Source organism: Eulemur rufifrons, chromosome 1 (assembly GCF_041146395.1).
Source record: "Eulemur rufifrons isolate Redbay chromosome 1, OSU_ERuf_1, whole genome shotgun sequence".
In the NCBI taxonomy this organism is placed as follows: Eukaryota; Metazoa; Chordata; class Mammalia; order Primates; family Lemuridae; genus Eulemur; species Eulemur rufifrons.
The window spans coordinates 6,355,801-6,382,476 of NC_090983.1; the positions used below are offsets into that span (position 1 = coordinate 6,355,801).

The following is a 26,676-nucleotide window of genomic DNA, read 5'->3' on the forward strand; positions in this document are numbered from 1 at the left end:
AGCACCTGGGTGCCCCGAGGCCCCGCCGGGTCAGCACATTGATTTCTGGTCACCTTCTCACCCTGATGGGCAAGCGCTGAGCCCTTCCGTGGAAGGCTGGTGTCCCCTGTAGATGTTGCCCGCCACCCCCAACTCCAGAGACCCTGAAAGTGGCAGCTTCTGTGTCAGTGGCATCAGCTTGGCCTCCCCAACAAGTCAGCCTGACTCGTGACAGGGGAGAAGGGACAAGCTTTATTTCTGGGAAGAAGACGGTTATTTCGTATTTAGCATAACTCTGCAGGGCCCACTGCGGGGCTTTGCTTGTGGCACTGGTAACTACAGGCCACTTTCACGCGTCCTGAGCCAACATCTTCACTCATCATTGGCATCATCCTTGTCTTTCTTCCCTTCCTCGGGGTCTCCTGCATCTTTCAGATTTTGGCGAGCAAACTCCTCAAAAACTAAATTTTCGTCCTGGAAACTAAAATAAAACAGACAACATTTTGATCACTGCGCGCTCTTTGAAGCTGAAGCTGAAACAAGATCCTTGATCTTGTTGCAGCAAAGGAACAGATCGAGGTTTTGCCTATGATGGAACACGAGAGCATGCCGTTTCCTCGTGGCTTTCGCCTAAGATCCCATTAACAAGCACAAACGAGAGCACGTGAGGGACACAGAGCCAGCGGGCAGACCCAGCGCGCTGTGTGGGCCTTACGGGAGAGAGGGAGGCACGGGCTGTGCCGCCTGGGCTGCCCTGAGCCACAGCACGGGCACAAAGACTCAAAGGGGGATTCCGGCCAGAGAGGGAGGTCCCAGGCCACAGGGAAAGCCAGGGCAGCGTTCCAGTGGCTTACCTTTCCTTAGCTGGAAGCCCACAGCAAGGAGGGGTCGGGGGCAGGGGGGGAGAGAGAGAGAGAGATCTGTTAGCATAAATTCTGTCTCATACTTGTATCTGGAAAATTCCTACCTTACATAGGTGACTTTATAGTTTGCGGGATAATCCAGCCTAGCACATGTAATTCATGATACCCGCATGTGCTTCCTGCTTCTTGCCGATCCCCCTCCCTTTCTCCCTGCATCTTTAACCGCTGCTTCCCTTTCGATGTCCACAAACCTCCTCGCCTCAAAGGAAACCCCCGCAATCTCACCCCTAGGACATTTATTTGCCTGATCATCCTCACTCCCCCCAATGTTGCTTCTCCTAGTGTCCTTCAGACGCCCGGTGCCCTTAGGGTGCCCGGTCCAGGCACCTACCCCCTGCTGGGCTCCGGAGGGGTAGACCTGGGACTTGACAGTTCACCAGCACCCCAGGGTTGAAATGTGTGCTGAAGGTTGAGGGCCACCCCCTACTCTCTGTTTTCAACTTCTGTTAACACTTGATCTCTTTTTGTTGGGTTGTTTGCATATGTTTTGTGTCCCCAGATTAACTGCTATTGGTTTGAGTGGTTTTTGTTCCCTCGTAGCTTTCTGCCACCCTAGTAAAGCACTGGTGTAAAGAACCGTGGCCGCTTTGGGGAGCACATCCTGGCTGGATGGTGAGCCAGGGCTTTTGTGTCTCATCCCCAGCACTGTGAGGGAAGTGTCTAGGAGGGTCACTAGGCTCAGGGGACCTAGAGAGGCTGGCTCATCCAAACACCCCCTGGGCAAGAAACAACCTGCAGCCCACAGTGCTAAGGGATCAGATTACACCAACTGGGTCCATTGCCTTGAGGTAGAGGACGGGAAGAATCAAACTGACAGGACTTGGTACAGATGCTCCTGACAGGGGAAGACAAAAACTTGCTAGCCTTTCCACAGCACTTATTAACTACAAATTACTTGGCCTCAGGCTCGGGAGGACTTAACTACAGCTCAGGGTTTCTCTGTTTAGAATCTAGGAACTAGGCAGAGAAGATATAAGATGTGAGATTTGGTGACTCATGGATCTCTAGAAATCAGAGTTTTGTGACCATGGGGTGATTTGGCTTAATCCTTGCTCCCTGTAAAGGGACCCAAATGTCCACCAACAGATGAATGGACAAAGAAAATGTGGTTTTTGACTCATTGTACAAAAGATCATTGTTTTGTCCTGACATTGTGATAAGTTCAATGTCAGGGCCATAATGATTGGAATATGAAAATGTCCATGGAGGAAGAATAACTCCATTTCTCCCAAATTAAGTCACAAAGTCTGTTCAAAGCTCCAGAAAACAACCCAACAAAAACTATGGCATCTCCTCAGGTGACCACTTTTTTAGTGTCCTTGAAAGGAACCACAAGGCATCTTAATCTCACACAGTTAAAAAATAGTCTTCTAATGATATAAGCATAAATGAATGAAAACTGTATGGCTAGACTGTAGTTTTCTCCAAGGGAAGGTTTTGGCAAAGTGCACTGAGGGTTTAAATCCAAAATATTTGGAAAGGACACTTTCAGGCAAAATATTTTTGAGAGGAAACCTAAAATGAATACGAGGGCTCACTCTAATGTTTAAATGGCATTTCATTACCAACATAGAAAAGCCATTTATAAAGTATGAGAAAAATAAACCCTGCTTGTTTATACCACTTTTACTTAAAATATTCCTTGCTACTATAGCTATGGAGAGTTCTCATTCAGACAGGTCCATTTTTCTTTCCTGTTAACTCGACTACCTTAACACACAGTGGAGAATTTTTTCTCAGAGTTTCTGAGATTGCAACTATATTATTTTTGCTGCTTCATTTACCTTTTCAGAAAGAGCTTTATGGAGATCAAACTCACATACCACACAGTTCCCCTCTTCACAGTGTACAGTCCCGTGGTTTCAGTTTGTGCACAGAGCTGTACTAGTGCCTTAACATCCACACAAGAGCCAGTGGATTTACAGTTCCAATGAGCTGAGGTGTCAGGAACCAAGCCTGACCCTCTTTTCTCGTATTTTCTGTATTCTCATCACAACCGCCTCTGTCAAAATATTTATCATCTTCTAAATGCCTGTTAATGCTCCCAAATGAAACAAAAGGGCTTTCGTTGTACAAAAAACTCAGGCTCTCAAATTTATTTTTTACCTAAATCAACTTTAAATCTAAATTGACAGCAGAGCATCTACTTTTAAATCATTCCTGGTAAAACCTCACCAGATTGTCCCCCTCCAAGGCAAGGAACCTCCATCCTCCACACCCCACCTAGAGCAGGGCGAGCTCAGGACGGAGCAGGTGAGGAATCGCACCTGACCACGCCCATGCTCAGAGGCGGGGTCAAGAAAGACTAAAATCCATAAATCTGCAAGTAGCGCAGAGCTGGAGAAGGCCAAGGAAGGGCACGACTGACCTGCGTCCTCAGGCTGGGGGTGCATGAGGCGGAAGGGAACCTCAGTGGCCACTTCACTGGAGGAAGAGAAGGACGCTGATGAGTGAGAACACACATGCGCGCACACAGTTGTAAATCACACAGCAAAGAGCTGTGGCTACCGAGATTCTTGAAAGATCCCCAAGCCCAAGCTGAAAGACGATTAATTCAATGGGATTGAAAACAAAACAATGCAAATTGACCAAGGGGAAAAAAATAAATAAATCAAAACAAAACAAAACAGAAATCAGGAAGCGATCAAGTAGGAATTTTATATGTCTTCCCTGGAATGTGGTCTAGAAACCTCAGGTACGCATGGCTGAGGCAGCTAGTATGTTTAGGTTCCTCTTACTCGTGGTTATTGGTTGCAGTGACGTGATATTGTGGGTGAAGAAGAGGTGAAATCCTGGAGAAAGGATAGTTTCTAAAAATATTCTTTGGCACAAGGTACCCCATTTTTAATATGTTGAAGTCTCTGTGAAGCTGGTGCATTGTGGGCTGGGCACACCCCCTTGCTACAGAACAGAACAGAGATGAGCAGGAACCACCGAATCCCAAAAGCCAAAGGGCTTTGGGGTGACTTAGATCTACACAAAAAGAAGGAGGGAAAGAAGTCAAGGAAGGAAAGTGGGAGAGAAAGGCAGAGAAGGGACAAGTGGGAAGGTGGGAAGGGAAAGTGAAAAAGCCAGGGTTGCTCCTCACTTCGCCCAGGCCCGGGGCCTTCTCCCCAGGGCTTACCTCGGGCCCCACCACCTCTGTTTACAGTGAAGCCACCCTCCTCAGGGTCTGGGAGAGAAGGTGAAACCGGGGCTCCAGGGGAGGGAAGGAAGTGAGGAGAGCTGGGGTGAAGGATCACGCAGGGTCAATGCCTGTCTCAAACCTTTCTTAACTTGTTGCTTCTTTGTGTATGATTTAAAAGGTAGCCATCACTAGTCACAATAACCAAAAGGTGGAAACAACCCAAATGTCCTCCAACAGATGAATGGACAAACAAAATGTGGTATATTCCATGCAATGGAATATTACTCAGCCATAAAAAGGAATGTAGTACCAGTACATGCTACAACATGGATGAACCTTACGCTAAGTGATAAAAAGGAATCACAAAAGGCCACATTTTATGTTGCATGATTCCTCGCATGTGCAATATCCAGAATAGGCAAATGTATAGAGACAGAGGGCAGATTGGTGGTTGCGGGGGGCTGGGGGGAAGGGAAACGGAAGTGACTACTTAATGGGTACAAGGTTTCCTTTTCAGGTGATAGGAACTATCCAAGTTCTGGAACTAGGTAGCGTTGATGGTTGCATAACATTGTAAACATACTTAATGCCACTGAATCGCTCACTTTAAAATGGTTAAAATGGCAAAATTTATATTATGTGTATTTTACCCCCCCACACACACACACGCACACAATGGCCATATGCAGTGTGCCCGTTTTCTGGGTGTGTGTGTATGTGTGTGTCCTTGCCCAGGTGTAGGCCTAGCTGTGGTCTCAAAGAAACATCTGAGCCTCACGCCCATTAGCCAGGGTTTTGGGGATGCTTCTAAAGGCAGTGGGCATCATTTTCTAACACCTCTGAGCAGGACTGCAAGAAACCAGCTTTCGCAGGTTACTATTTGGGATCCCCAGGTTTGTTGTCTTTGATACTCCGAGAAGCAAGCAGAGAAGGGAGGTGAAGAGGCTTACCTGGAGGTGAGCTCGCCCAGAAAGCTAGAAAACACAAAACAAATGGCTATGGTGACTGTCCACAGTGGGAACGTGACTTCATTTCCCGTTATTCAGAGGCAGGACACAGCCCAGTTCTCACGGCCCCTGCTCCCTAACTCACAGCTTCCAGGATCTTTGCATCCTTTAACGCTCAACTTCACTCCTCCTCTCACCTGTGAGTTCATCTCTTTCTCAGGATTAGTTAAAATGAGGACTTACTTAGGTTCAAGCCATAACATTCAAGAATAAGCCACAGAGGGCATTGTGAGACACCTGCTAGTCACTTTTCTTGACTGCTAAAATAAACTCTACCCTGTTTTTAGATCCTCTTAGAGAAAAGAAAAAAAAAAGCACTATCCACTTTGAAAAATATAACAAATACAAACACTGTGCTAAAAAATACGCAGAATAGACCTGTGTTCTACTTTGTTGCCCCCAACCAAAATTTGGGGAATTATTTATCTACTTGGAAATATGGAACATATGAATAGACTCTCCTTTGATGGCTGAACTACCCAAGGCTCATTAAGGTAAAAGGCCAGAGCCTTTGGCAATGGTATTTGAAAGGAAAATGAGAATTCAAGTTTTTCCTTTTTTGTTTGTGGTTTTTTGTTTTTTTTTTTTTTTTTCAGAGACAGGGTCTTGCTCTATCACCCAGGCTAGCGTGGAGTGATGAGATCATAGCTCACTAGGAACCTCAAACTCCCGGGTTCAAGCAATCCTGCCTCAGCCTCCTATATAGCTAGGACTATAGGCACATGCCACTATACCTAGCTAATCTTGTGTGTGTTTTTTTTTTTTTTAGAGATGGGGTCTTGCAATGTTGCCCAGTCTTGTCTCAAACTCCTGGCCTCAAGCGATCCTTCCATTTTAGCTTCCCAAAGTGCTGGGATTAAAGTTTTTCTCTTTTTATGAGGTTAAAGAAATGAAAGAAATTGGCTTCACAGGAAAATGGAAATCTGTTTCCTTAGAACTCAGATATTTGCGCTCTTGTTTGAAAAGGAGACTCCCAAATCCTGTGATTACACGTTTGGGAAGGGAAGGGAAGGTCTTCCCTTTATGGATGTTTGCCTCCTAAGATGCAAATAAATGAAGATTTACTGAGAGTTCATTTTACAGCGGTTTTTTTCTGAAGCACAATATAACATTCAACTCATCTTCATTCTTGCCTGTCAACTTCTACCACCTGGGCATACGCACACCTGTTTTTGCAGAGTGGTACTAGTAGCGCACATGTTTCATAGTCTGCTTTTCTACCTTTTTCCATGTGACATTATATTGAACAAAACTGTGAAACTAGACAAATAAAATCTCTCCCAAACTCTACTTGGTAATCAGTAGAAGCTGCGGCTTTCCCTTGCTTTCTGCCTCCCAATCACTCAGGAAAGGAACGACCAAGACAGAGCAGACCGAGCTTCAGCTCTGGGACACTCACCCTGACACCGTGAGCTTCACCTTGATCTGGTAAGACACCAGGATCCCCAAGACGGTCCGGTCTATGCCCTCCTTAATGCTGCCCAGAGAGAAGGGAAAAGGAGAAGGATGCAGGAGAGCAGCAAAGTAAGCCTTTAACCTCCCATCCCGGCACACAGGCATGGCGGCGTCTTCTCCAGGAATTGGTGAATTGGTGAACTCAACCAAGCTGCCAAAGTCCTAGAACTTTACCTGTCTGGGGCATTGGAGGAACTCCGGTGTCTTCCCCCAAGAAGTTCACAGAGGACAGAGCATGCTTCCCCTCCCTCGTGCTCAGCCTCCACTGATACTAGAAACTTCATCCTTCTTGGCTCCTCTCTCCCCCACCCACACAAACTGCCATCCCTGGAAGGCACCTGTCCTCCTGCAGGCTCTGCCCACCTGGGTTATCTCAGCAACTTATCTCCCACACGCCAGGCTCCTCCTCCTGAGACATCTTCCAGGTTCATGCCTTCTTAGTAGGGAGCCTCTGCCCCTTGTCCTTGGCGGTGCCCCAGTGCCCCCCGCCCCCCCCGTGCACCAGCCTTGCCAAACACAAACCTGCCCCAGAACGCCCTCCTTTGTTCCTGCCCCCCAGGACCTCAAGTTAAAGTACTCCCCCCTTTGCAAAGCCTTCCTGGACACCTGCAGGCAGCACTGGGTCTCCCTGCTCTGTGCATGTGGACCCTCTGTTACAGCCCTCAGCACAGGGAATCCTGATTGTTCTTGGCCATACCTGACAGCTCTCTGTCCCCAGCACCCAGCGTCAGGCCTGGCACCCAGGGAGAGCTCGGTCAATGTGTAAGTGAATGAACAGGGTGCATGAGACCCTCAGGTGTGCCACAAGGACGGTGTAAGGTGACCTTCCTCGACAAAAACTTGATTTCAGACTCCACTAATATGGACTGAATTGCTACTGGCCAACAGGCACCGTGCGGGGCATTTCATCACAGGCTATTATCGCATGGGATCCAACACGGAAGGCAGGAGTATTGCAGGGTGCTAATAGCAGGAACTAAGGTATGGAGAGAATATCGTGAACACGTCGCTAAGACGCCGTGAGTGATGATGGAGACATGCTGGAGAACCCTGCAGGCTGCAGGCTGTGCTGACAGCTCTGGGAAGGGAGCTGAGGCCAGGCAGGTGCTGTGCCTCTGACAGGAGGCACCTTGGACACGTGCTCCACAAAGAACTCCCTCGGCTCACTGGGCCCTAGAGCACCTTTAACACATTGACTGTCCTGCTAGAAAAAAATTTTTCCTTGGGGCCACAGTGTTTCATTAGGAAAATAGAATAAAAAGTTCAAAAACAAAACAATCCTTTCTAATTTAATGAAAAACTTGTTATTTTGTATTTTGTTTTCTGTGCGTGAGTGATACGCAACTTGAAAAATAGTTCACGTGGCTCCCAAGGTGGAGAGACGTGAGTTACACATGCTTCACAAGGCCCCGGACTCAAAACTAGCGTGAGTCAAATACAACTCACATGGCAGTTAATGTGTTAAAGAGGACAAAATACGTTTATTCTTTGACTCCTATCTGCTTTATGCCAAATGTTTGCTGTCCACCCTGCTGGTCTCAGAGAATGTGAGTGTCGGGGGCGTGGGGCCAAACAGGCCAGCCACTTGCCCACTGGCATCACCTCAGAGGTGGTCTCCTGGGGCCACAGAGGGAGCCCCCAGCACATCACTCGGGGAGGTGGCAGTGAATGGGCCTTGAGCTTGGGTCTCCTACCCAGACACTCAGGGTTCACCACCAGACATGCTCCCCAGAGCAGAGGCCTGAAAGGCAGCCCGGAGCAGCAGCGGATCTGCCTTTGGAGCCTCCCTGCACAGTCCTCGCTAGATCTGCTGCCTGAATTGGCCAGCGCTTCTTTGAGTCACCCTCGGCAGCTCAGTGCTCATTTGCATTATATTCAATCAACAGCTGCAGCCATCAGGACCTCTCATTCTCCACCTCTCCTGATGGAAATGAATAAAGGGATGAATTTGGCCAATTGCATTGCCCAGTTTGTACTACACTGGCTCTGATGCTTAGGAAAGTAGTAGCTGACATTTCTGGAGCACAGACTGTGTGACAAGCAGCACATTTTACATGGACTGTCTCTTCATCCTAATAGCCACTCTATGAGATTGGACTCTTATCACCCCCACTTCACAGACGAGAGAACTGAGGTTCTCAGAGAGCTCAAGTCATTGAGCCAGGGTCACACAGAGGGCAGACAGCGGAGCTGGGGTTAGCACAGGGCCGTCTCCAGAGCCCACAGGTGTAAATCCCACCTCGTACCAGGGTGGGAGTGGGATCCCTGTTTGGAACCCTAAGTCTGCGCTCCGCACCACAAACAGCAGGCCATCACGCTGCATGTGCACGCCTGTGAGCCCCGGGGGCACAAGGAGAAGGGGAGCACCCATAGGTCTCGGCTCTTGTCCTGAGCCTCGAGAACTCACATGGTGCTGGAGGCAAGGTTCGTGTCCTCGTGCTTGATCTTCCCGTCCAGGGCGATGCCTCTCCTTTCTCGATTGTTGGACAGCAAGGGCACCAGCGTCAGCGTCTTGGTCAAAGTGCTGTTTGGTGGCACTTTCTCTCTGGAGGAAGAAAAACAGAGAAGAGATTTATAACCATAAAAGCTACCGTCAACCCCACCAGACCCTATTTGCCATTTAGCATCTTCCAGGATCAAAGTTTCTATTGACTCACTAGGATCAGTTCAGGTGCCTGTGAACTTGCCTCATGAGGAGCAGAACAGTGTTACTGAAATCCCAGAGTGGGCTGGCAGCAACAGTAGGGCGTTTCCTCAAGCATCTTGGCCTGCTCTGAATTGCTGAATTTCTAGAACGTTCTATGGCGGTAAATGAGACCAACTGGCACAAGAGTCAATCTCCTCCTGAGACTCTGTGAACAACGCAGCGGGCTGCGGAGCACTGTGGCTGCTGTCCGCAACACGCCAGGCTGGAGAGGCTCTTGCTGCCGAACACTGTCGCTACTGGGGGACCGAGCGTGACTGCGCGGTGGGTGGAGGAGAAGGGCGACGCGGGCCCTCCATCTGTGAACCCCACACAGGACCGGCCTGGGTTCAAAACAGCACGTGCCCTTCTCTACCGGATCTTCTTGATTATCAGTCGGGCGGTGGGTTTCCCAACAGCTGACAGATGGCAGGGACCCCATGCCAAAGGGTGGGTCTGAGATTGAGCTGGGGACACAGCAGCGAGCATTTCTCCAGGGCCTGGTGGCATCACTGGGGTCACGGTGCAGCCTCTGAGGCTGGGAGGTTGGCTCTGCCACTTGCGTGCACACCCTGTGCCAGGCCTGGTCTCAGGCCTGTCCCCGCAGCCTCTCACCTTATCTTCTCTCAGCCCCATACCAAGGAGGTGCTCTCAAGATCCCTGTTTTGCAGACGGGAAGTGTGCCCATGGTCACATTGCTGCACACTCTCTCACGGCAGAGCCCTTGTGTGCCAGCAACATGCCCTCTACCCTATAGCCACCAGAAGAAGGCAGGGTGTGGCCTGAAAACCCTGCCCAGCAGCTGGCATCAGGACTGTTTCCTGCGCCTGTTCCAAGAGAGTTGAAAGTCTGAACTGCCTCCTTCTGGAAGGACTGCCCTATTTGATTTCCCTGGGGAGTCTACAGCAGCTGCTGCTTAACCTGCCTCTAGTGTATACGGGCAGCTCTTTACAGAATTTTGCTTGAGCCCAGGGTGGCCCACGTCCTCCCATCTGGGTCAGGGTGGAACCTCTCTTTATAAGCTTAATTGGGCAGTAGCATTGACAAAGGCAGAAATTGCATCACAAAGGTGACCGGAATAGGAAGGGGGCCCTGGGCTGGGTTCTGACGAGAGCCGTTCCTACCGCAGAGCTTGCCAGAGGACTGTGCCAAGGCCCTGGGGCCACTTCCCAGAGCGCTCAGGATCTGGGACTGGGTGGTGGGAAGTGGCTTGGGAGTCAGGTCTGACCTGTTTCCAAGGAGGCCTGCCCACCAGAGCCCCAGGAGCCACAGGGTTCCGGGACGATGGCTCATGCTCTGCAGCCTTCTGGGTGGCCGCTAGCCTGAGACCTGCTAGCATGATCTGGCCCAGCTTCCAGCCTACCCTCCCCTTGAGGGGGACCCTGGAAAGATTTCCAGTTTCCTGGGAATCATTTGGCCCAAAATGCACCCAAGAGTTTAAAACAGGCCCAGATAGTGGGCTATATATTACAGGAAAATTCAGCCAGGATCATTTACCCCTGTTGCTGTTGAGCATATGCCGAAAGGCGAGCCAGGGCCAAGACCTCCAGGGCACCAGGGTGCACAGGGATGACCCTAAAAGGTAGGACAGAGCCCAGGCCTGGCAGAAAAGGAGGCGGTTAATGAGTGGCAGTTCTTTCCTGCTTTCCTCCCCTGCGGACCTGTATTGCAACTTAAAGCTGAATCTGTTTTGAGTAAATAGTAACAGTTTTTCTTAAAGTTGCATTTTTAATATTATGTAATAGTATCTTAGTGAATCAGTTTGTCTTTCCTCACCACCAACCCCAACCTTCCTCTAACCCTGGTAATATTTGTTACATACAACGGTGCTTAGAACATGCCAGCTAGGCAAAGCAGAAAGACCTGTGAGAGCTCTCTTCTCAGGGTGCCTCTCCTACCCACCGCCAAGCCCGCGTAGCAAATAAATCTATCTGACTGCCTGGCACAGAGCAAAGGTGGGCAGGCCTCTCATGCCAGCATGGAGGAGCCATTGCAGGATTCTTATTTGGTTTTGATTCTAATAAAGGGAGAAAAGTCATTCCCAGCAACGGGCTAAGAAAGAATAGATACATCATTCTAATCTAGCTGTTACTGGTACAAGATTTTCAAATTAAGAAGGTCAAATGATGGGGAATCCTAGCCCGGGTGGATAGTTCATTTGACTCTCTGGCGGGGGACAGAAACAGTACCCACTCCTAACTACTCATTCCCAGGACAAATAGAAAGGCCTTGCTGTTCCCATGGTGACATTTCCGACGGTACTTCCTCCTCTCTGTCATTCTTTAGCTTGGCCTGAGCCTCAGAACCACCCCCACCCCTCCCCCCCCCCGCCCGTGAGATGGGTAACAGAGGTGTAAGGCGAACACAGGGTAAGATGCTAACTCACTTTGCAGCCCTTGAAGGGAGAATGGGGAAGGAAGTGGAAGGCTGGCGGGCTCGCCGAGCATTCTAGTTCCCTCTTCAGCCATGAACAAAAGAGGAACTTGACAAAGAAGGCCGGGCGGCCCAGGAAGTAGAAGCCCAACCAGCTACTCACTGTGTTTCCTCCGTGGCCACCGGCTTGACGTAATAGTCGCTTGAGTAGAGAACCACATTGGCCACTTGTTCCACTGCAAAGGGAAGACAGGAGTCGGGTGATCAGCCCCAGGTCCCTCGACGCACGTCCCTGGTCCCTGCTGGCCTTCCAGAGGTACGCCGCCCTCGCCTCTCCGATGACCGTTTTAGTCTACTTCCCAGGTTTGGCCCTTGGCCCACGGCTTCAAGGCTGCAGTTTCCAAGTTCTGTCCTCAGCCCATTTCTGGTCACCCGTAACTGGCTCTGTGTCATCTCCCACCCGTGACTCAGTCTCTTGAGACCGCAGCTTCCGGGAGACGCCTCCTCTCCTCGGAGCCCATGCTATACCCCTGGTGTCCTTCACAGCCACACTATCTGCCAGCGTCCCAGAACTCACCCTCTGCTCCCTTTCCCCAAACCCAGCCCCTTCCAACAGCTTCTGTCTTATTTAATGAGCATCTTCCCTTCTGCTCTCTAAGAAACCATCTGGCACAGAGGGGCCCTCCGGGAGGGCATGACCATGAAGGGCAAGAAGGTCACCTGTCGGGGATATTGTCCCAAGACAAAGAAAGGCCAGCCCTAAGCGGGCATCGAGTTGAATGAGATGCCCTTTCAGGTTTTCCTGCCTCTGCCGCCCTGCTGCCTATCACAACAGAGACACACAGGCGGTTCCAGGGACCCAGAAGGGCCTTATTGGGCCAGAGAAGTGCCCCTTAGGAAGTACGGTGGAGCTGAGAAATGCTAGAAGACTCTGCACTCTAGTTTTGAGAAGAAGGTCCTACCAACCTAGTGCTTTAATCCTCTTCACTGTCTTCTCCGTGTTATTGGTCACAGTCACGGTCACAGGGATGGGCTCCCCATGGAAATAGATCTGGAAAAGCCGGCAGACAAGTCAGAAAAGGAGGACAGAGTGTGGTGGCACCTTTACTCTCAGGGCTTTCTCGAGCCATCTCCACCCCCTTAGCTAGAGTAAAGGTGTCTGAATTCCTATACTCCTAAGGAAGAGGGAGTGACGGCCAGCCCTCCAGGGAAGGGTCCAGAGCACGTTCCGCCCAGTCTGTGGGAGGCAGGGGAGGACAACAGAGTTCCGAGCGTCGCACTGGGGGAAGCCGGGGGCTCTTCCGTGGAGTCACGGGGTCATGAGGGACAGGGCGAGTGAAAGGAAAGCAATCCTCCAGCATGACGTGTGCAGTCTAGCCCCAGGTGGGCACACCCTTGCGCATGGGCACACCCACCCACACACAGATGCACACACAGTGTATACACGACTGACTGCTGGTGACCAGAGGGACCAGAGACAGCCTCCCACCGTGACACCTCTAATAGATGACATGGCCCTTGTGGCTTCTGTGAAACTTAAGTTTCCTGGGACGCCACACCCAGCGATGCTGCACTAGCCAGCGAGGCCCACGGGGCGGAGGGAGGGCAGGGGCAGCGGTGGCGGTTATGTGGAAAACACGCCTGTCCTGTCCCCGTCCGTCAGGACGGCTCCGGGGTGGAACGCAAGACGATCTGACCCTATTCCAAGGGTCACGGTGACTAGCTCCGAATTATGAAAAACGTTGTTTTTTCAGTTATCCTAGAAACAAGGTTACTTGCGACGCCCCCACACAGTTAGGGGCTGGGGCTGGTGAAGAGGGGGCACCGGGCCTGCTCCCCCCCGGGGCGTGGCAACGGGGGGTGTGTTACCTCCTTGCTGAGGGAGACTGTGAGGTGCAGGGGCTTGTCAGACATGAAGAACTGCCAGGACGCCTCAGCTCGGGGCTGGGGGCCCATTTCCGGCGGAGCGTGTTGCACTTTCCGGATCAGTAACCGCACGGAGCTCCTGCAGAGAAAGTCCCGGATAACCCGGATGAGCACCTGGCCGCTGCGGGTGCTCAGAACTAGCGTGAGTTAAATACAACTCACACGGCAGTCAATGTGTTCACGCCACTGAATCGTACCTTGAGAGTGGATAAAATTATCAACTTCATGTTTTATATATTTTACCACAATAAAAATATTTTAAAAGAAGAAAACTAAAGAAAGGGAAGGCTGGAAGCTTTTAGGGACTTGCATGAGTCCTTGAGGTTGCGAACTCCCTATCCCTGTCGGTGGGCCGGCACTCCCTAACTGCCCTGACCTGGAGTGGCACCCTCACCGGCCACGCTGGCTCTGTGGGAAGAGTCCCGCCACACAGTGACAGAGTGGGGCACCTTCTCACCTCCCCCCACGCCCTGCAGCCTCGCCCACTCCCACGACAACACTCTCTCACCTCTTTGAGATTTTGTCCTCTTCGCCATCGGCGCAGTCTGTGGCGAACGCTTTGACCTCAAAGTCCACCCCACAGCACTGTTGGAGACAGAGAGCAGACAAGCAGTCGGCACCCCGCTTCCTGGGCACGGGGACAGAGGGTCACAGCTCATGCAGGGCACAACCTCTCCTTGTCTTAGCCATATCCTATTCAAGGCTGCACCACGAAGCCTACATTTAGAAGAGTACTAGGCCGGGCGCGGTGGCTCCCGCCTGCAATCCTAGCACTCTGGGAGGCCGAGGCGGAAGGATTGCTTGAGCTCAAGAGCTTGAGACCAGACTCAGCAAGAGTGAGACCCCAGCTCTACTTAAAATAGAAAAATTAGCCAGGCGTGGTGGTGCGCACCTATGGGCCCAGCTACCTGGGTGGCTGAGACAGGAGGATCCCTTGAGCCCAGGAGTTTGAGGTTGCTGTGAGTGATGCTGACGCCATGGCACTCTAGCTGGGGGACAGAGCAAGACTCTGTCTCAAAAAGAAAAAAAAAGAAGTATACTAATAACAAAATAATGACATTGGCATCAGGAGTGTGCCATGGACCCAGAGCCCCCCAAGCAAGGGGAGTCAGCCTCCTAGTGTGCCAGGAGCCATGGAGGGTGACCTGCATCCTGGCTGGTCCCCACCTCCCAGACTCCGTTGTCCTCCAGCATGACTCCACATGTATGGTCCTGGCTTCCTGCTGCCGACAGCAGGGGCCAGAGGCACAGGTGTTTCCAGGGCCAGCACAGGGCCCTGCAGGGATGTCTGCACCTGACCTCAGTGGTCACTGGCTGTTCAGCTGCAGCCGAGTGTGGACAGGCAGCAACAGCACCTGATGCTGGCAGTTCTTAGAATTTCAAAAAGAAACTAGACATGATATTTGGGGTGAAGTCACCTGATTTTTAAATTAAATAAAAAAACTTTGAAGCATTGCAGGAGCCAAACAAACACATCTGTCAGTGACCTCCCGCTCTCAGCCCCAGCATGTGACTCCCTGGGCCTGCCACATAAGCCCTCCAGAGCCTCGCTCATCTCTGCACATTCACGTGAGTGGGGGGCCCACCTGCCCCGCACCAAATGCCTGGAGGGGAAGTGGAGTTGGCAGCCAAGTACATAAACCCAGCTGTGTCCACAGGGGCATCTAAGCCACAGATTTATTGGTTCTGCAACTGTGGAATCACAGCAATCCTAAGCTCTGGGTTGAGAATAAATATGCACGGTTCCCCACGCCAGCTCTGCTCCGTTCACCCACTGTCCCCAGCCTTACTGCTGCCCCTTCATGGGCCACACTAGCTGATGAATCGGCCCTGGCATGGTGTTCCTCCTTCCTGAGACGCTTCTCTCTCTCTCTCTCTCTCTCTCTCTCTCTCTACATTGAGTATTAATCTGGCAAAGTCCTGTGTATCCTTCAAGCCCCAGCTCAAGGCGCTCCTCGGCCGCAGAGCACCAGGTCCCCAAGCACTGGGACGCTGCTCCCAGGGCCCCCGGGCCCACGGCGTACCCCTTTCCTACCCTCTCCTCTCCTAGAACAGAGGAAACAGGTGGTGCTTTGTTTGGCCTGTATAGTGTTGTAAAAATCAAGAAAATGTGCTAAAAAATCTGAATTTCAGGCCTCTCTTTAAGAGCACTGTAAGTCCTGCCAAAGCTGACTGCATTTTCCCCTCTTCCTCAGGGGCCTCAGCTTCCCCCATCTCGGCTGCCCACACCCCGTTTTCCTGGGCCAGCGGCTTTCAAATGTTTCAGAAGTAAGATTTCCGATGTGGCCCACGGAACAGACACGCGAGCGTGAAACAACTCTCGTGACACCATATTTAGCTTTGCTATGTGTGAAGCACTCTGAGGTCTCCCATTCCATTCCATTTCATCCTACTCTATTCTGGTCCATTCCATCCCATTTTTAAAATGCCATTTCTGATCCACTGCATTGATTTCACAGACCACTGAAGGGTCAGGACCCCCACACTGAAAAGCACTGCTATAACCCTTGTCATCCGTTGCTACCCACCCCCACCCCCAGTCCCCGCAACCCACTCTCTGCCTCACATCTTATCCTTTTATCCCCCTCCCTTGTGAATCCCAGATGCAGGTGACTTGGGCCTCAAGGCCTGAAGTCCTTGGGTTCCAGCGCCTCTCACTCTGCTCCCGTCCTCACAACCCGCCTTCCATGCCTGGGGTCCCTGGTCCGTCCCGCCACCCCTCCCTCACACACCAGCCCCTCCATAGCACGAGCCTGGCCAGCTCCAGCCCCAACCCCATCCTCAGCACAGCAGTCGCAGTGGCCCTCTGGAACCCTAAGTCAGGACCTGTCGTTCAGAGCCCACCGACGGCTCCCACTTCACACAGGCAAAACCCCAAGTCCCTGCAACGTCTGTTTTTAAAAGTCTATCGAAGCAATGAACAAATCCATGGCATTTCTTCTTGAACTAACCTTCCCCATGTCTTGCGGAGCTGGCTGCAGCATCACTGAACAGGGCAAGTAGTCAGGAAACTGTGGAAAGAAACAAAAAAATCATTCTCTCAGAGGGGTTATTCCACAGGTAATATAGGATCCTCACACAGAAATTGGAAAATGAAGATGTTAAGCAAGAAAAAAGAAAAAACATATTCACCCAAGCTGCCGACACCCAGAGTAGCGTTGCTAACATGACCTTCCCACAGTGTTCTCCGTGTGCACAGACGCACAAATAAGGATGTACACATGTGTGTATATGTTCTACAGAAATAGAACCGAGTGATGAACACACCCTTAGTCTGGTTTACTCGCTTCCTTAACCCTGACCCTACGCAGAAAGCACCGAGAGCGTTTTTCCACGTCGTGAAATACAGTTCTGCACCATCACTGTCAGGGCTCCCGAAACACACACCCTACGTGGCCAATCCCCTTTACTGGCTACTCAAACAGTCTTTACGTTTTGCCCTCATAGACAATATCGCAATAAATATCCTTCTTTCTATACCTCAGCACTGTTTCAGCCAATTAATTCCATAAGCTATATGGGAGGAAGAGAAATCACACTTTTTAAGGTTTTCAATACATGTTGACATGCTGTCCCCAAAAGGTTATGGTGCTTCAAACTCCCAGCACAGGTGCATGGGAGCACCCAGGACCATATCACTTTTTAAATCATAAAATGCAATTTTGAAAAAAAAAATGTAGTCAAATAGAATGCCATTTACCACTTAATTTACCATTTAAACTATTTCAAATATACAGTTCATTGGCGTCCTGTGCTAGACATTCACAGTGTTCTGCAGTAATCACCCCCATCCATCTCCAGAACTTTTGCATCATCCCAAACTGACGCTCCGTACCGGTTGAACCCCAACTCCCCAGTGCCCCTGCCCAGCCCCTGGGAACCTCTGTTCTGCTGTCTGTGTGAACTGACCACTCCAGGCACCCCCGTGAGTGGAATCGCACTGTATTTGTCCTTTCGTGACTGGCTCCTTTGCTGAGCATAATGTGCTCAAGCTTCATCCATGTTGTAGCACGTGTCAGAATTTTCTTCCTTTTTAAAGCTGAACCATAGAGCTTTGGAGGAGTATATGCTCTTAAGGCAAATAAATATGCCGGTAAAGAGGGTGGCAGTAGCTTCCCCACATCCAGCTCACCCCAAAACTTCAGAGAGCCTGTGCACCGGCACCACGGTCACCAGGTTTCACTGGGCGAGACACGGCCCTCCAGAGAGGTCCTGAGACCTCCCCAAACCGTGGGCAAGGCTAAAGATGACGTCTTTTCATGAAGATCTCCTGTCCTGTAGGGAACACTTTCCTGCTTAGAACTTCCCAGGGCCAACCAAGGGGCACTTCTGTGCCCTTTCTTTTTATGGCAGAGCAAGCGAAGGAGAACACGTGCTCATGTAATTAGGTGGTCGGACGAAGGGACATATCCAAACGGTGGGTTGAAACAGTGCCTTCAAAGGCCGAGAGGCTATTTTGAAGGACTTAAAAAAAGACAATCACAGACCGTGCAATCTAGAATTTCTTTCAAGGGTGCAATTTACAGGCCCACAGAAGTGAGCTCCTTCCTCTGGCCCCTTCCCTGTGCCCCTATTCACACTGTAGGGTGCAGTGGGTGCAGGACATAGGGCCAGGAGTCACCCACCGTGAGCAGAAAGGGGTACGTGTTGCCCCCCAGCTTCTTCCGCAGGCTCTCCTGCAGTTTCGTGGTGGTGCTCGCGGCCCCCGCGGGAGGGTACACCTGGACCCGAGAGAAGTAGAGGTCCCTGCGGAAGCTCAGGCCCATCACGTCGATGTCCTCCTGGCCATAGCGGAAGGCGCAGGTCAGAGAGACATACACTGGGAAGAAGACAAAGACGGTGTCAGATGTGCCCTTGGCCTGGTGTCCACCAGCAGGCGGCGTGGGCAGCGGGGTTCCAGCTGTTAGCATCTGGACGCAATGGGGCTTGAGGGAGCCATACTATGCAGCTGGTCCATGCATTTTTACAGAATTGGCACCTGCCCGAGGGTGACTGTTAATTACTCTACCGGGTATGTGAGAGGGTTTGAAAGCATCTTTGTCCCAACCGCATCATTTTGCCAAAATGGTGGAAATCTGCAGCAGAGAACGTGAATCCCCGTCCACCTGACTCCCTTGTCCCCATCCTGCCCTCCGTCCCTTCATCCACCAGCTCAGTGACCTCAGGAGGCTCTGAGACAGCACGGCTGCCGGTCCCGGGGGACAGGCTGTCGGGATGGAGGGCAGGGGCGAGAGGCAGAGGAAACTGCTGGGCGCAGACTAGTTCCGCCTTGTGTTCACGTTGCTCCCACGCTCACGGAGCACTCTCCAAACCGCCACTTCTGAAGGTTCGTTTCATTAAACAGACTGCAAGTGTGCCCCCAGTGGACCAAAGAACTGTAAAAAGCTCACTGCACAGTTTTTGAAAAAGATACAAAGCACATATTTCTCGAATATAAAGCACATCAGAAGTGGCACCCCTGAGTGCTTGCTAGCTGTTGGTTGAGGATTTTGTCTGTGTCAGCCCCAAGGGTAACTGCCCCTTGCCACCAACTCAGAAGAACCACTGACCACTCGCCCACCCCTCATTCCAGGTGCCCAGAGACGGCCAGCCTCACACCTGCCTCACCAGGAGTGGCCTGCCCTGAAAGCAGGCAGCCTTCTCCGGCCGAGGGCATGGGCTTTTAGGACTCCAACCGCTCCTCCTGGTGCCAGACAGAAGCAGGGCACCCAGGAGGAAGGTGGAGATGACACAGGGGACATCTTGGGACCCCATTTTGGCCATGCCCCCTCGATGCTGAGAGCCCCACAGCTGACATATTCCAGTGGGCACATCTAGGGCTTGGAACAAGTCCCTGTGGTTGCCAGTAGCAACCACTCAAAAAGGCATATTTAGAATGGAACTGAGTCAGTGACATTATCATAAGGATAGCTTGAATCTGTTCTAATTTAGTTTACGCAACTGTGATTAGTAACAAGTTACTTGCCACACACATCACAATTGCCAGAGATCTTCAAGGGCACCGTGACACTGCGGTTCAGAACCACGGAAGGAGGCATAGAAATAAATTCTGGGTTTTACTCCCCCTGCCTCCCAGCAGGCGTGATTTCCTGCTTTTTGGATAAAGCCACCAAGGAGCCCTGAGTCTGCCCCTAGCGCAGATTGCAGGGGCAAGCACATGCAGCGACAGACCTGGGCTCCGTCCACCATCCATTTATCTGCTGCCCTGGACAATGGCTTCGCTGAGTCCTGCCAGCTCTGGCATGACCAGGACCCTTGTCCCGGGCATCAGGCAGGGGAGCAGGGATAAGCAGGCCTGGCGCCGACTGCATGTGCCAAGGGCTGCCCTCCCACCCATCCCTCCACAGAACGCCCCTTCCCAGCGCCAGCCCGGAGACCCGCCCAGCCCTCCATGGAGGAAAGGAGCACCGGCTCACCTTTCTTTCCCTTCAGGAGCTCGGGATCAACCAGTATGACACCATCTAAAGCAAAAGAGGGAGAGAACAGTGAGGGTAGAGGAGATCAAAGAAACCAGATGCCACTTTAAAAACTATGTATGTTTTTTAATTGCACCTATAATCCATGTTCATTACAGGAAAATTAGAAAGAGAAGTTAGGCTAAGACAGAACAAAGTCATTCAGATTTCCACTACCCAAAAATATCCATTGTCAAGATACTGGTGCAGAATTTTTTTCCACAATTACGCATTTAATTATATGAGTATTTTTACTATAAAAAAAAGATCCTATCATACATACTGTTCAGTTAACTGCTTTCCTCAAACAACTGTACATTGCAATCATCTGGTCATGTTCACACACATATGTACACATGCACGTATATAGAATACATGCTAATCACTTTGCTAGCTACATATCAGTCCACCGAATGGATGCGCCATCCAGTACTTAACCGACCTGCTGCTGTTAGGGGTTGTTTCCAGTTTTCCCATCATAATGACACTGTGATGAGCAACCTTAGCCATAAACTTTATGTCTCTCCATGACTTTGAAAAAGCAAACTATAGAATTGGATTTGGCTTTTTGATAACATGCTGCCAAATACCCTTCCAAAAAAGGGTTTTGCCAAAAAACATTTTCATCTTCGCTGCCTGAAACTGCCAGTTTTTCTACTTTTTAAAAAAAAGTTTTTGTTTTGAAATAATTATAGATGCAGAAGAAGTTGCAAAGATAGTACAGTATCCTTCATCTACTTTCTTCCAGTGGTTACATCTGACTTAATTATAGGACAATATCAAAACTAGGAAGCTGACATGGCGCGTTTTGAAGGACACTTTGGTTCTTTCCAGTGTGGAGCTATTATCATACAAATAAAGCTGCTATGAACAATCGCGTCTAGGTCTTTGTGAGGACATAAGTTTGCATTTCTCTGAGATGATGCCCAGGAATGCAATCATTGGGTCATATGGGGAGTGTATGGTTCGTTTTGTAAGAAGCTGCTGCACTGGTTTTCAGAGTAGCTGCACCATGTTACATCCCACCAGCAATGTGTGAATGGTCCAGTTTCTCTGCATCCTCATCAGCATTTGCTATTGTCACTTTTATTTTAGCCATTTTGATCGTAAATTATGATATCTCATTGTGGCTTTAATCTGCATTGCCCTCGTGGCTAATGATGTGAACATTTTGTCATGTGCTTATTTGTCACCCCTGTATCTTCTTAGGTGAAATGTCTTTCGTGTCTTTTGCCCATTTGCTCATTGGATTTTACTTTTTTTTTACTGTTAAGTTTTGAGCATTCATCATATATTCTAGAAGAGTCCTTTGTCTCTTCACACTCTAAAACTGTTTCCAATCAGCCAGTGGCACCTCACTGATGTTTTAATTTATGTTTCTTTAATTAGATGGTTAGCAAGACCGATTTTTAAAAACACAAAACTAGCAGTTGTCTGATGACTTAAAGGAAAACCAGCATTAAAATTTTACTCCAAACAACTTACCCACAGGCTCTACTTGGCTGACGTGGTCTACATAGTCTCTCTTCCCCAGGTAGATGGTCACCTGTGGGAAGAAAAGGTGTGGGTTCTAAATGGTCAGAGAACACTAAGCTGAGGTGTCCGTGTTAAAAACTAGCAAAAAACAAACTTTGTCATTAGTCTTGAAAAGAGGAGGCTCTGCAGCGTGTCCGTCGCCCCCTTCTCTCCCGGCTGGGCTGCGGGCAGAGACGAGGGATTTCAGGCAAGGTGTGTTCTATCCTCAGTCCTCACATATCTGCTCTGCGGAATTCTTCCCACCTCTTTGGATGGTCAGGGGCTCCCTGCTCTCTCCACCTTTCCCCATCGAGCCTAGGTCTGATATCAACCAGGAAACTTGTTAAATTAACTGATAACACTTTAGTTGAAAGTTATAACTATGCAAATGAGGCTACTATCATTCACTTTCATGTTAAATCTTTTGTTTCTCGCTGTGGAATAAAAGGTTTCCTCTCCTTGTTAAAAGAATTTCTGGACTGAGCAAAGAGGTGGGAGTTCTGGAGAAGTCCTTGAAATCTTACCAGGTGAGTTTCTGCACAGGTACCCCTGAACCCCCACTCTGAGGAAGGTGGGGGGAGCTGGCTGGGGAGGGGATGACCATGGTCTGGGCCCTCATTCTGCATCCGAGTCCTGGGCAGCAAAGGTCTCCTCACCCGCTTTGTGGGAGAGCACACGTTGGGTCCCACAGCTCATCACGTTAACCCACGGTAAATGGTAAGAAGTCAGAGTCTTCCAAGCATCTTTAAGCCAGCACAGTATCCACTCCCGTGTCTGCGCACAAAGGAGTTCACTCAGTGACTGCTGAGTGCGCCGGTGAACAAGGGCACACACCCTGGCCACCCCTGCTTCTAACGCACATTTGTAATTCCATGAACAGCCCAAATCATTTCTGTTGGCGTTAAATCATCCCCTATACTTTACCCTTCCACCCCAAATCGGGTGTCCCAAAGTGGGTCCCTGTGCCTTCTAGGTTATTCACATGATTGATGTTGAAATGATTTCAGGCAATGCCACCAGAACCCTGGTTCGCAGAGAGATTCCATGGGAAACCTCATAAACCCAGCGCCAAGTGCTTGATGGAGGCCTCGGTGGCCTGGGCGAGTGTGGGAGGAGGCATCTGAGAGAAGGGGCTGACCAGACACAGTCCTACGTGCCCCTTGCTTGCAGTGGGCACCAGCCTCCTAAACACCCTGGGAGTCTTGGCTTTGCCCTGCAGATCCACACTGCACCCTGGGTGCTGACGCAGGTGAGTCACCCTCGTGGATGCCCTCGTCTCTGGCTTCTGGGCAAGGTGGGCCAGATGTTGGTGGGAGGGAAAAAGGTAAGCGGGTGTTTGTCCCCCACTGGCTTGGGGCTGGCACAGCTGTCTACCTGGGGTCACTGTTCCTGGCAAGTGGCCCTGCCAGCCTCTGGGTTCCGGTACCTGCTCGAGTCCTCATGCCTTAGGCCCAGGGAGGTATCAGCGCCCAGCTGCTACTGGCCCTGCTGTGGCGTGTTGAGCTCTTTCTTGTGAGCTCTTCCATGCCTGTCATACCTGAGTAAATAGCTTCTTTTAAAAACTCTCATCAACCACCTATTTGGAGGGTGTTTTGCAGGAACCCTAACGCTTGCATTGCTACTCTGCTGCTCAGCGGCTGCTCACTCGCTCCCTGTGGAATAAAATCCAGTCCCTTGCACGTGGCCAACAGGGCCATTTACCTCCTGGTGCCAAGCCACCCTGAGAGCCCTGCTCCTCCCCTGGGCTCTGTCCTCGTTCCCCACACACCACAGATGTGTGCCTTGTCCCGAGTGTTTCTGTATAGGGAAGGCCGTCTGCTGCATCTCTACCTGGAGAAATCCTGTCCACACTTCAGGGGACACCACAGGGCCCCCAGCCCTCCTCTGCCCGACAAAGCCTGGCCTTGGGTGCCCCGGGAGCACATGGCCTGCGACCCTACCCTGCGTGGGCCACACTGTGTTGTGGCTGCTTCTGTAGGAGCCTGTCCCCTCTGCTAGACTTTGAGCTCCATAAATAAGGCAAATGCGTCTTTCATTCACAGTTATGGAGGCCCTGGCAGCTCTGTGGGGCATTGGAGATAAAAACCAAACAGGACGCCCCACTGGCCCTGAGGGCCCTGCTCTTTGGCTGGGAGCCCCCCAGGTGAACTGGCAAGTGCAGCCCTGGGGCAAATGCCAGGGCAAAGGAAGGCAGGGAGGGGCGTGGGGAGGGACGGAGAGAAAGAAGCCTCCTCCTTTCAGAGAGGCTCTACCTAAGTGGAGACCTGAAGGACAGACAGCATAGCCAGGCGACAGGGGAAGGGGAGGGCTGCTCTCTGGGCAAAAAAGATCAACGTATGTGAAGCCCAGAGCCGAGAGAATGCTTCTAGAGCTGCCAAGGCTTCCATCTCAGGTGAACAGCCAGCGAATGGGGACACAGGCTGATACCAGAAAGGGTCTTATAGTCCCTGACCCTAGAGAATCTCTAGGAAGACATTGAAGCATCTTAAGCAGAATGAAAGAGCTGAGTTAAATAGAGAAAAAGCTTTGGAAGAATTAAATAGCGTTTAGAGAGCTTATCACGTATCAGGCACCAAGCTGAGTGCTCGGGCCACATTATTTCACTTAATCCTCCACTCTATGAGACAGGAATTAACCCCACTTTATAGAGGGGAACACTGAGGCTCAGATCTTGTGGGCAGCAGAGTGGAGAATGGCTTGGCAAGGGGCCAGCCAGTTAGGCAGCCTGACTGTGGCTGGGGGGAGGGGATGGAAGAGTGGATGAGAGGGCAGAAGGTAGGTGGAGAGAGTTCTCCCTTCTCTTTCAAGCTTTGGCTGCAAGGGAAGGAGAGCTAGAAAGCAGAGAGGGTCGAGGGGGTTGGTGGTGGTTGTTCGTAAGATGCATGAGGTCAGCATTTGTTTTTAGGCTCCGGCCAAGTACTGGCAGAGAGGGAGAGGCTGCAGACGCAGCCCAGGCTGGGAGGGACTGATGGTGGGGACCCTGGGACCCAGGGTGTAAGTAGCAGTGAACCTCAGGTGGCAGCAAAGGCCCCCTTCGGCTACAATGGGAAGGACAGGGGAAGGGCGGGGGCAGGCAGGGAAGTGGGCCCTAATGATGTATGACAGCAGCCAGCCCTACGGGGCCCACCCAACAGCCATGCGCCCCTTCTCCCCGGATAGAAGTGGCCGACCGTATTCAGCATCTGCCATCCTCCACGAGGCGGAATGCTAAGAGGAGGCCAGCCCAGGGGATGATTCTTCATAGGCCTGACCCAATTGTGATCATCTAATTCCTTTGGTTCAGGGTTGGTTTAGGGTGGGTATGTGACCAGTTTTGACCAAAGAGATGTGAGAGAAGTCTGCTGGAGGGATTCTGTGAGAGATTTTCTGACCCTTAAAAGACAGCCCAGGAAGCCACAACCTCTTCCTTCCTCCAGATATTGTCAAGTGAGGGTGGGACGTCTGGAGCTGGGGCAGCCGTCTCCCACCAGCTGGGGGTGAAGATCACAGCCGAGGGCAGAGTCGAGAGAATGGCAGAGAAACGGAGGCAGGGCCCTGGAACGCCAGGCCTGGAGCTGTACAGTGGCTGCTGCTCAAATGATCCCAATACGTGACGAATCGATAAATTCTACCCTCCCCCTTGATCACCTGTATACAAAAAAACTCTAAATTTCTTGGTTCAAAGAATGTCTAGGTGTGGGGGGGGGGGGGGGGGGAGTGGGAAATGACATAAGAAACCAGCACAAACGGCTTCCTCTTCTGCCAGAAGTTGAGATAAAGTGGGCTGAAAAGACACAAGTTGGGAAAGAGTTTAAAGAATGAAAGTTTGAGGGGCCTAACTTGTCAGAGGGCTAGATAAAAATGACAGTTCCTCTGCCAGGAGAGGAAAGGGCAGAAGGAGAGTACGTGCAAAGCCCAGTTCTCTTGGGTGGCACAGTAAGGATTGGACAGTTTCTTTTGAGCCCAGTATAGGCTTCGGAAATCAGCCAGAAGAATGATCTAGAATGATCTAGATCCACCCTGGTAGCCACTAGTTACAGGTGGCTCCTGGACCTTCAAACATGGCCGTTCCAAACTGACATGTGCTGTCAACATGAAATATACACCAGCTTTCAATGACTTGGCAAAAGAGTGCAAAATATGTCATCAGTAGTTTTTATATTATTTACAAATTAAAATGAGAGTTTTTTAATCTATTGGGTTAGATAAAATATAGTATTAAAATCAATTCCACCTGCTGCTTTTTTCTTTTTTAATGCAGCTACTAGAAAACTTAAAATTACATTTGTGGCTTGCATCGGAGGGTGCTGAGCTAGACTGTCAACCCCTACGGAGCCATTGAGTGGGGCAAGGAGACTCCGTCCCCAGAGGCCCAGGCCAGGAAGTTCACGGGCACGTCGGGACCCTCTAACGTGCCCCCGGAGAGTGGTGGAAAAGGAGCGAATTGGGCAGCTCCCTTCCCCAGTGCCCTGCGGGTCAGCTGAGGTTTGAGAGGCTGGAGGTGGGGCAGGTGCGTGGGAGGAAAGCGTCCCATCCACCAGCACCCGGGCTTTCCTCGGGCAGGGGCAGGACAAACAGACAAAGGGCCAAGTGAGCCACAGGTACTGACAAAATAGTTTGAAATGGTAAGTGACGGACTCACACGGCTTAGAAAAGAAGTGGAGGTGGGGGTGAGAGTGGGGACTGAAATTAGGAGAAAACTGAGGGTCACAGGACCGGAGTCTCGGTGAGATTGAAGGGAAGCTGTTTCGGCAACTCACTCATTTCCATCTCCCTGACCGGCCGTCTCACACAGATGGAAAGTGGGCACAGAGCTTCCCCCGCCGGCACAGGGCCTGGATGTTGATCCCGTCTATATTATACTCGAACAAGCTCCATTTTTTTTTTTTTTTTCAGTGATTCCCATCAAGCCGCTCACTTCTGCACCACCTACCGATTTGTCCCGGGAGATCTTCTTGAAGATAACGTGGTTTGGCGCAGACTTGGTCTTCCCGCTGGCCGCCATGTCACCTGTCCCTGGCAACTTCTTCTGCCTCGGGCTGCACGTCAGGTGTTAGAGGGCTGGGGAAGGTAAAACAATCCTAAATATTAAGTCGAGAACATCCTGGGTACAGACACTGGACATTTCCTTCTATCTGCTTCAACAACCAAGTTTTATTTAAGAAAGCCTTTGCTCAGTTTGTATTTGACTGTGGGGTGCTTTTTTAAAAGTCTTTCTTGTTTCTTGGTAAACCTCAAACATTTCGCAGGGAAC

At 50.7% G+C, this 26,676-nt stretch overlaps 1 protein-coding gene across 1 annotated transcript; it reads right to left on the reverse strand.

Annotated features, from left to right (window-relative positions):
* Window positions 1–211: 211 nt before the first annotated feature.
* Window positions 212–26,452, reverse strand: SAG (S-antigen visual arrestin). The gene is made up of 15 exons (XM_069465906.1): window positions 26,356–26,452; window positions 21,414–21,474; window positions 19,890–19,934; window positions 18,099–18,292; window positions 16,425–16,484; window positions 13,982–14,058; window positions 13,417–13,552; window positions 12,514–12,598; window positions 11,711–11,783; window positions 8,899–9,036; window positions 6,436–6,513; window positions 4,980–5,003; window positions 3,271–3,326; window positions 834–843; window positions 212–460 (listed from the first exon to the last, which is right to left on the reverse strand). The coding sequence occupies exons 1-15, from the start codon at window positions 26,425–26,427 to the stop codon at window positions 352–354; spliced, it is 1,218 nt and encodes a 405-aa protein (XP_069322007.1). The 5' UTR covers window positions 26,428–26,452; the 3' UTR covers window positions 212–351.
* Between the last annotated feature and the right edge of the window lie 224 nt (window positions 26,453–26,676).

Coding starts and splice junctions, on each gene's coding strand:
- SAG (XM_069465906.1), bottom strand. CDS start 26,427: ATGGCGGCCAGCGGGAAGACCAAGTCTGCGCCAAACCACGTTATCTTC. Junction 16,485..18,098: donor CGTACCCCTTTCTGCTCACG/GTGGGTGACTCC, acceptor TTCTTTCCACAG/TTTCCTGACTACTTGCCCTG. Junction 5,004..6,435: donor GTGAAGCTCACGGTGTCAGG/GTGAGTGTCCCA, acceptor TGTGTTTTCTAG/CTTTCTGGGCGAGCTCACCT.